Here is a 10618-nt window from a genome sequence, read left to right on the forward strand (position 1 = left end):
TCCTGTCAGAGTGTCATGTTGCGGTTGTTGCGGGTGTATCATTGAGTAATGAGTGGACAGCAGCAGTACTGTGTTCCTCTCCACAGATGACTGAATGAATGTAACGTGTGTGATAAGCTGCCGCGCATGCGATTAAAACAGGATCAGGGCGTTGATGTTTTGAATGCCTGCCCTCCTTTCTGACGATGTTTTGTTCCTCTCTTCATCCCCCTCCTCCTCCTCCTCTCTCACAGGGCTTCTTCGTGTCAGTGTTTTACTGCTTCCTAAACAGTGAGGTAAGCAGATTCACGTCCACTTATTGATGAAACATTTTATGTTGCTCTTGCTTCTGACAATTATTTTTAATGCCTCCCTCCAGGCGCTCCCACTCTCCTTTTTGGCGGCTGTTGCTGTGTGTTATTACAGGGAATCGAGTGACAAAGCTTGAAGCACTTATATTTAGGGCACAATTAAGACTTGTCATGTGCAGACATAAGTGACATCACTTTCTACGCTTTATGACACTGTCAGCCCTAATTTGCTTCCATGGAGAAATCAGGGGTGAAACCCTCTCTGAATAGCCGAGAATTATTAATATGCATGCATGCAGAGATGCTACTTCATGATTAATGCATGATGTTATTATTATTAATGTTACTAGGAGCAGTAGTAATATCACTATTACTATGTGTGCTGGCAGTATTTTGTGAGGTTTGGTGGGTTTTTGGTGATGTTTTCTGGTTTTGCAGTCAGACATCGAAACACATAAATAAATAAAAGCAAATGAAAACACTTACATGCTTTCACGTAGACAGACATATGCTCAGAGGCACAAAGTGCTGCTCCTTCCCTGCAGAAATGATGCAACAAAAATCTTTATCTTCTTTCACTCCTCCCCTCCTCCCTCGTCCTCCACCTTATCTGTAACCGTCCACCTCCTCCCTCCAGATGTGAAACAGTTGTTTCATAGTTTAGTGTAGATTTTTATGCTGTGCAAACAGCCGAGATGAGCGCAGTGAGATCAGATCAAGAATAAACAGAAGAGAGAGTCTCAGTGAGGCTAAACAGTGCTAACATGCTGATGTTCAGCAGGTAGGATGTTTACCGTGTTAGTTTAGTGTGTTAGCATGCTAACATTAGCTAATGAGCACAAGTACAGCTGAGGCTGATGGGAAAGTCGTCAATGCTGCAGGTGCTTTGTCTGGTGAGGAGCTAAAGGAAAGCTAAGGGAGACGCGCTGCTAACGTGGCTAACAGCAAAACACGCACACAGAATCAGCAGGTTGTACCAGCAGCACTGACTCCGGATCACATCCTAATGCGAGTTTGGTGCACAGAAATATGTGACAAACCAGAACATAAAAAGTAGAAACTTTGTCAGAGAAGTTGTTCATGAAAATGAGCTACCGTAGAGCTCCCCAGGCCTCGGGTCGATACCCTTTTGGCTCTGACGCCGCCTGACGGTGCTGAACACACCCGAATGCGCCACATGAGCCGCAGAGTACTCGGTCACCTGATAATCACCTTTTCACGCTGATGGCGGGGATTAAGTTAGATCTTCTGGTTTAATCTGGTTCTCCCATCTGAACCGTAACCTGATGTTTCAGTCACTCCATCTCACCGCTGAGCCTGACGTCCAATCAGAGAATCCTCGTTACCTAACAGGTGATTCCTCGAGTAGCGTGCGGGTGTAATATCAGCCGCGCTTTGGTAACCGCCCCTCGCTGTGTTCGCCGGCGGGATGACGACTGAATATCTCATCGTGGGCCGCGCTGTAGCTCCGACAGGGGGCTCAAGCAGCATGTGTGTCTTCCAGAGGATATTGATTGAGTGTTTGGTTTCAGGCGGAGAGTGGCAGAAAAACAGGAGGGAAGAAATGAGACAGATGAACGAAGGAGAGCCGAGGTCACATTCAGCAGAAAGAAAACATTTAGCGCTGAAACGTGTGGAGGATTGAATGATGCTACGCCGGGCCAGAGGACACCAGCCAAACATAATGCTGCTCAGAGCGCTGATGAACTGAGCTGTAAAACATCATCTGGGGTTTTATGTGGGTCAGGTTTTTAGACTGGGGCTGTGTTGTGATTACTGGACGGACGGACAGAGGTGGGACACGCGGGACGATTGATTTTGAAAGAGGGAGCGAGAGAGGACGAACCCTTTTTAATCATCATTAAGATGATTTATAGCGTGTTGTTATCAGCGTGTTTACAGAGCACCGGGAATGAATGAAGCAGAGAGTTCAGTGTTATAATGCAGAAAAAAACAAAGAAAAAGAGTCATGAAAAATAAAAATTTAAAGACAAAATCTTTAATTTTTATGTCAAAATTATGAGATTTAAACTCAGATTCAGGGAAGTGAGTCTGAGGCAGCAAATCAAACATTCTGAGTCATTTCTCATAACTTTCATCTCTTCATTCTGATTTAAAAGTCATAATTATGATTTATTTCATCTTGTGTTTTGACTCAGTATATCACATTTTTTCTCAATTATCTGAATCATTTTGACTCAATGGATCAATATTCTCACATATCATCTTGAATTAATCTCGAGTTAAATTTTGTCTCACTTGCTGTTTTACAGTTTCTCTATTTAAGAGATTTTATTTTGTCATTCTTTGCATTTTATTTGTTCCTCTTGGCTTTCATAGAGTCAAATATAAAATGCTGAAGCTTGAACACAGCAGCAGCTTCATGCCTGATAATTGTTTGATTTGATCGTTTTTATCCGAACACACGCTTTACATGAAACAGCTGAACTGAGGAGCTTTGCGCTGCTTCCTCACTAGAGTTAGCTTTTAGGATTTTAATATCGTCGTATTTGTACGATGTGATTCCTTAGCAACAACAGGTGAGTCGTTAACAGGTGAATCGTTGCCGCAGCGATCCATCAGCTGAGTCGGTCTTCCTGTCCGTTGTCCGCAGGTGCGTTCAGCGGTGAGGAAGCGCTTCCACCGGTGGCAGGAGCAGCACTCCATCCGAGCCAGGATGACCCAGGCCATGTCCATCCCCACGTCACCTTCACGGGTCAGCTTTCACAGCATCAAGCAGTCCACGTCGCTATGAGACAGGAGACCGGCTTTGTCTCAGAGAGGCCGCCGCCGCCGCCGCCATTTTCTGCCACACCACCGGAGAACACTGAACACTTTCTGAGCCGAGAGAGCAGGAGGGCCGCAGCGGAGTCCTGAACCTCAGGGCTCAGAACCACAGACGGGGATAAAGGGATCAACGGATGCACGAGACCAAGCTGAGTCTGGATCTGCGTGAATGTACAGCACTCCATGTCCTGTGACGTCTGCTGCCGTAGAGTTCTCGCTTATATTCCCACTTCTTTTTTTTTGCTACCTTGCATCAGTGAGAAGGTGGAGCTGGTGCTGCTGGACTGCACTGAACTGGATTCCAACCCAGCGGACACCGGACTCAGATCCTACAGAGGCAGCGACTCGGTTATGGAACCGACGTGTTCAGATTTTACGTTCAGTTTCTTTATGTTGCCGTCACTCAGCCGTCTGGTCGTGGTGTTCGTTACGTTCGTGTTGTGATGTCTTCCTCTGCTCTCGGTCAGCTCGGTGCAGTCGAGCTACTTTCATCGACTTTCCACAAAGTTTAACACATTCCAGAATTTACCTGAAGAGTTTTGTTCCAAGACGTCTGCCGTGAAGACGGGTGTGGCACGTTTATTGGTTGGTAGTGAAGCTTTCTTTCCGAGCATTAGAAAATGCTGATGCGATTGTGATGTGTTAAGAAATGAGCTGGAGCCAGGAGGTGATTAACCTAGCTTAGCATAGAGGCTGGAAGCAGGGGTAAAAGCTAGCTTGCCTGAAAAGACACCTACAGCTACACCAACTCTCCCTAAAACCTCTGAACTCTGGAGTAACTCAGTCAGTCTCTTTCACTCCCGTGTCCAGCCTTTATGCTAAGCTAGGCTAATCGTCTCCCACCTACAGGATGAACGCACAGACATTAGAGTGGTCTCATTCTTCTCATCAGATCGTCCTCGTCACAGCCTTGTTTTCTGTCCACATTGTTTGATTTAAGAAACATTTGATTTGAACTGCATGTTAAATTTGCAAACCTGCATTAGCTGTTTTTTTGCAGCACGAGCTGTAAACTCCACATTTTATCATCCTGTCAAGTTTTTATGAAGAATGTTTTAGCTCGCGGATGCTAACACGAGCATTTTCCACCTGATGAATGTAAGCTCAGGATTCACTCAGAGATACGTCTGTGTGTTTAGCTGCTAAATGCTAAGCGTTCAGCAGCTGGTTGCTCACTGCGGGTTTATCAGAGCTGAAACCAGCTGCCTGCTGCAGCTGCAAACTACAGTGAACCGAAACAATGAGCTGAAAGACGCTAAAAGTGCTAATTCCCTGTAATTGCACATAATTGCTCAGAGAGAATACTGATTAGTGCAGCTTTAAATCAAATTCCACCCGTCAGCCTGTGAGACTGTGAGATGTGACTGACAGCCCAAAAAGCTGCTAATTGGATCTTGATTGAAGATGATTTCATCAGACTTCTATTAACGAGGCGAGTCCCAGAACAAAACTCTTCAGCTGAATAAAGAGACTTACTCCTGTTGCCTCTCTACCGGCGAGACAGGTCAGAAGGATGATCAGCTGAGAGGACTTCCTGTGGTGCCCGGCTGAAGTTCCACGCCTGACTGAGTTCACTGATTCTTTGTAAATATAGAAACACTAGACGGGCGTTAACGATCCGGTGGAGTCGTCACAAATAGAAACCAAAAACACCAACCACACACTGTGAAGCATATGGGCGCATTCTGCATGCGACCCGCAATTCACAGTCCACATTCCTATGATACCAGTATGCCTAGCACCTGTGCATTTCTATGAACTGCTGTTTATGTCTAATTGTATATGAACCTCATCTTTCTGTTGCCCTGAAATCTTTTTTTTTGTAATCCTTTCAGTGATGTGTGAGCTCTTGTTGTGATGACATGTCAGATTATTTAAGACGACAGACTTTCGCGCCACCGTGATGTGTATTATTCGAGTAATCGTCTGGTGAAAGGAGGCGGCCTGTGCGGCTGCTCCGGGAGGTTTTTGGCTAAAAGAAGACCAGACTGTAGCTCAGATTAAAGAAACGTGGCGTCATCGTGCATTTTTGCAGTGTAAAGGAATTTAAAGTCCTTTTTTTTAAAAAAAAAAAAAGATGCAGAGAGCTCGAAGGTTTAACGTCAGCAGGAAGAAGCAGCAGACGACGTGGTGACCTGTTTTCATTCCAGCACAGTAAAAAGAACAGATACTGACTCCTTCATAGTTCTGTGGTGGTCGATCAAAATCACAGTGGAATTCACAACATTATTTATTACTATTTATTTTCAATATTGTTATTTTCATACTTGAAAAGATGTGAAGAGAAAATAAACTTTGTGTTGCATTTGACTGAATGAAAAACTGAGCAAACGGCTGAGATGTGAAGTTTATTTATAGAGGATGTGGTTTTCCACACACACACACACACACACACACACACACACACACACACGTTCAGCGGCTGTTATGGGATAGCAGCGCTCAGGATATCGGTGCCATTTGTCTCCACAGTCCCCCGAGACAGAAACGAGCAAGAAATACATTTTGAGCATCGTGTGATCCTTTTAAGCTTTGTGGTGCGTCTCAGCGGGGAGCACAGCTCAGCATCAGCTTTTAAATCAGGTCCTTCCGCCCAGCTGAACATTCGCCATTTTTCCCATGAAAACCAGGAACAAGGCCGAGGACTCTTCATCCCGAAGAGAAACGGGATGAAGCTGTAAAAACTGACTGTGCGATGCTGTGTGTAAACGCTCCCAGAGACCAGCAGTCGCTGCCTGCAGAGCAGCTCCAGGCGAGCTGCTCCTGCGTTCGTACAGATTCACGCTGCAGTCAGGGCTCGTAGCTGGGGGAGAGTTTCTGTTCAGACTTCAGTCAGGATGATTTCAGCCTCGTTGCCTCCGCTGGCTGCATAATGACTGTTTGTTGGGTGTCATACTTGTGTGGTGGATTTGGATTGGTAAAGAGGTGGCCTCCCTTTTGGGGCTTCTCTGCAACGTAATCCAGCAAAGGAGTTGGAGGAAAATCAATGTGTTGATTTAACCTCCGAGACGTCGCTCAGTTAATGAGCTCGTGCTGTCAGTCCAGTCTCCAGAGATTGGGGCGCTGCTGCACGCTGAGCTGCAGCCTGGAGTACACCTGCTGGCTGACACCTGTCCTGTCCTCCTTAACGACGTGTCGAGGCTCCAGGACTCAAGCCGCTGTTGTGTCAAAGTCTTCTTCCCGCCAAAAGTCACTTTCCACAAACCAGTTCATGTTTTATAGAGCAGACTATAAACTCGCCGTCCACTCTGCATTCTGATATTTCCATACAGTATAAATAATGTGCAGTCAGGGAATAAAATGTGAGCTGGTTATCATTTGAAAACAGGAAATGGGAGTGATGGAGCATTCAGGGGCCATGTTGGAGGAGGTGAGCGCTCACCTGTCTGTCAAACCTTCATCACAAACACTCATAGAAAGAGAAGCTCTCCACACCATATATTACAAAACTGCACTTAGCTAATGACAGGGTAAGCTAATGTTTTGCTAGCTGAATGCTAACAAAGCCTTGGCTAATCCAGCAGGGTTAATGTGCCGGTCTGTAGCAAACAGAAACGCCAGCGGGTGGCGCTCTCTCCCTCGTCCATGACGTTACAGTTCAGATAAGATCCTGAGAAACTGTGTGAGAAGCTTGTAACAGTGAGCATGTTAGAGCCCACACAGCTAATAAAATGTCTGGTTTAACAATGTCATAAATCTCATCTGAAAGTGAGAAAATGGCGAGCGTTGCAGCCATAAAAGCCATGAAGTCTGGCCTTTGAATATTTTACCCACCGTCTGTGACGAGCTGGAAGAAGCTGATCCGGAATATCAATGATGTCAGACGGTGTGGAATAAGATGAGTTTAATAACTGTGGAGCTAAAGGGGATAAAAGGCCAGAGCTGCATGCGAGGAGGTTAAATGACGGTGGTGAACTGGAGGTTTGTACCACGAGGGAGCTGTCATGCCAACAGGCACTCAATGCTGCATTTATATGCATGCGAGTCCAGCGCATAACATGGTTACTAGAGTAACCAGTCCACATGTAAACAATATAACCCTGTTAGAACAACCCAGTGGAGCTCATACTCCCCCCGTCTGCCTCGGCCTCCTGTGGAAGGCTTTACTGTTTCATGCAAACGTCTGACTTTGGCTGCTAATAAAATACATTTTCTGAGTTGTGTTTGGCAGGAACCACAGTCAGACTTTAGTGATAAATGGTGTATTTGTGCAAATGGGAAGTTGATGTAAACAACTGCATCCAATTAAAGTCAGGACCTGCTGGACCCCACAGACTGTTCGTGTTCGGTGGGTCCATCGCCACAAACTCCAGCTGCAGAGACACAGAACCACGTGCTCACTTCCTGTAATGATCACAGTGTTTAGAAATACACCAAAGGCATCATCCTGATTCACAGCAGAATGCAAATAACATGACATACAAAAGCGAGGAGGCAGCTCTCATGAAGCAGTCGGCGTTATTATGCTGATGAGAGCAGGTCTGGTTCTCTCGCTCACCTGTGTTACAGTAATTGGACGAACATTCATGAAGAGGAGGCACTGAGGAGGGCTGAACATGTTCGAACATTAACAGGCACAGAAATACTGAAAGGAGAAAAACATGCTCAAATCTGTTTTTTCCAGGAAAATAATCTTTGAAAATATGCTTTTAAAACGGTCCACTGCAGACACTGAGACAAATGTCTGACTGGAATATTTGACACAATATATCACAAATGTTGTTCATCAGTGGGAGAAACATTATTAAGTCTCTCTGAAGATACCTGCAGGGAAATTTAAAGGCAATATGGTGAGAATTTACTTTAAATCCCCCAGTGTAGCATTCACGAGCACTCTCTAAACATTTAATAAGGGTTTTTTTAATCTCATTATAAGCAGATTTAAGTGGTTATTAATGTTTATAACTCCTCCTATGGCTGCTGTAAAAACAGATAATGAATGATAACACATTAAAACGCAGCTGTAATGATATGAAATATGTCCTAACAGGAGAAGTTATACTTGCTGACAAATACTGCACATTAATAAACACTGAAAAATGACCTTAAATCTGCTTACAGCTGCATGAAAATGTGATAGAAACCATTAAGTAAATGTTTTTTTTTTCTGCTAATAAATGCTCGATAGGAGGGACCATAAATATGACCAATAACTGAATCACCTCATAAAGTAGTCTTTATGAGGCTGGTGTGTCGCCTGATGGTGCTGTTCAACGTGATGTTTTAGCTCCATCTAGTGTCGTTGTATGATAACTACATGTAGAAGTTTCCTCCATGTTTTGACCACTTTAAATTAGACTTCACAGCTTTAAAACCAAACAACCATAACAGAAGATCTACAGACATGTGGAGGGTGATGAGGAGGAGCCCGACGAAGAGGAAAGTCATCCACCCCAAGGTCAGATGTAAACTGTTCACAACACTCTCATACAAATACACACTCTGTAAAGTGGTAAGTAACTGTGGATGCTCACAAAGTTCACGGGTGAAGCTGTGCTGAGCGATGAGCTCAAAGAAAGGTGGAGGGTTTCAGACGGAAGGAGGATGAGTCAAGGATACAGAAAGGAGCGAAGAAGCTGGAGAGAAGTCATCAGGGAAAAGCTTCAGATTTGGTATAAAAGGCCAGACGGAGCTATTATTAACTACACTTAGTCAACTCCATCCACAGAGCAGCTGGAAGTGGACGTTCTCACAGTGTTCATCAATAATGCAGAGAGCACAAGTCCAGTCCACACTGCCAGCAGCGCAGTGTGTTAGTGTGTTCAGTTATACAAATGTGTGTGTGTGTGTGTGTGTGTGTGTGTGTGTGTGTGTGTGCGTGTGTGCTGCTAGTTCAGCTGTTTGCTGTTAACATGTAGCAGAAATTCACAGCTGATCATCTACAGCTTCGTGTTCACTGCAGACGAAGTTCAGTTTCAGTCACACAAAGTGAAACAGAAGGACCAATCAGACGCTTCATGGATTCATTTACACGTTACACTCATTCATCGTCTGAATCACTGAGCGGAGTTAATACCTGCAGTAACATTTCCATCTAATGTGGAATCACCTGTGACTGTTCAGAAATATAAACCATCAGCTTGTCACTGGATAAATCTGCCATCAGTGGTGCAACAGAACAAAGAACACTTTACTGTACTTTACGGTACCTGAGTAAGTTACTCAGATACTGTGAGTGTGTAAGGGGGCGTACAAAGTAGTCCCAGTGCTAATGGGAGCACTGGGGACTGTGAGATCCAGACTGGGAGACTGGCTCCAGCAGATTCCAGGTGCACTACCTGAGGTCTCTATCCACAAGAGTGCAGTCCTAGACCTGCTGAGATACTGCACAGAACCCCCAGGGCTCAGGTGGAGGACCTGAAGTGGAGGAAGACATGCACACGCATCCACGTGAGGGTGGAGGGAGATTTTCTATTTATGTAAATATATAATGTTGCTGTATCCTGGCTGCATAATCAGTTACTTTTTGTACTTTAAATAAATAAAACTGGATTGCCGGACTTTACTTTTACATGAGGCCTTTGACATTGTGGTGGAGGAAGTATTCAAAATACTCTGTTACGAGGAAAAGCCATGATTTGAAAGTGTTACTATGTAAGTATAATCAGCGAAATGTACCTGAAGCATTAAAGTACAAGTACTCAGAGCAGTAAAATGTCCCTGTGACTGTTCTGCTGTTCTGTCTGATCTCATCAGATTATTGTGACTCAGTCGTTCAGGTCAAAGCAGGATTTGACCGTTGGAGCTGGTTGAGGCTCATTTTCAGCTGTTTTGTATCAGACTGCAACTAATGATTCTTTTCATTCTGGATCAATCTGCTGATTAGTTCCTCCATTAATCGATCGATCGTTTGGTTTGGAAACATCGTGAATAATAGTGACAAATGTGGTGACGATGAGGCCAAAGTGACGCCTTCACAGTGTTTGTTTAGTCCAAAGCTCGACATTATTACAAACACATTCAGATCATTCAGAGGAAAAGCAGCAAATCAAACATCTGAGAAGCTGAAGCATCAAATGTTTTTACAGGAAAAGTCACTGAAACCATCATCACAATAGACGATCAATCATTTTCTGTCAGTCCACTAATGGATTAATCAACGAATGGTTTCAGCTGTACATGTATAAATAGTTGGTAGTTTAATATATATATAAAAATCATATACTGTAATCTCTTCATATGTTTTGTGTGTAAAAATATTTAGTTGTAAAGTAACTAAAGATGTCAAAGAAAAAACTCATGTTAGTACCTGAAATTTGCACTCCAGAACAGTTCTTAAAATCAGATAAAACTTTATTAATCTCCTGCAGAGGAAATTAAGGAGGCGTAAATGTACTTAGTTACTGGTGGTGTTGCTTCTTTTACATCTTCCATCACTGTCTGTCTCCTATAATATTAACACTGACATCCATAATTAGCACATGAGTCTCTCCCAGCCTCCACCTTCAGCACACGCCGAGGTAAAGATGGAGCAGAAGCAGGTAAGAAGTGAATGAATGCATGAAAAACATCACAGTAAATAAAGCATTCTTAATGTTTTC

At 44.0% G+C, this 10618-nt stretch overlaps 1 protein-coding gene across 1 annotated transcript in view; it reads left to right on the forward strand.

The window, feature by feature from the left end:
* The window catches only part of LOC121624529 (corticotropin-releasing factor receptor 1-like), a 45275-nt gene extending 39982 nt beyond the window's left edge, over positions 1-5293 (forward strand). Inside the window, exons 13-14 of the mRNA XM_041962270.1 lie at positions 234-275; positions 2905-5293. Coding sequence (XP_041818204.1) covers positions 234-275; positions 2905-3045 — 183 coding nt within the window. The 3' untranslated portion in view covers positions 3046-5293. The remainder of the gene's footprint in view (positions 1-233; positions 276-2904) is intronic.
* Positions 5294-10618: the final 5325 nt, after the last annotated feature.

Source organism: Chelmon rostratus, chromosome 21 (genome assembly GCF_017976325.1).
Source record: "Chelmon rostratus isolate fCheRos1 chromosome 21, fCheRos1.pri, whole genome shotgun sequence".
In the NCBI taxonomy this organism is placed as follows: domain Eukaryota; kingdom Metazoa; phylum Chordata; class Actinopteri; order Chaetodontiformes; family Chaetodontidae; genus Chelmon; species Chelmon rostratus.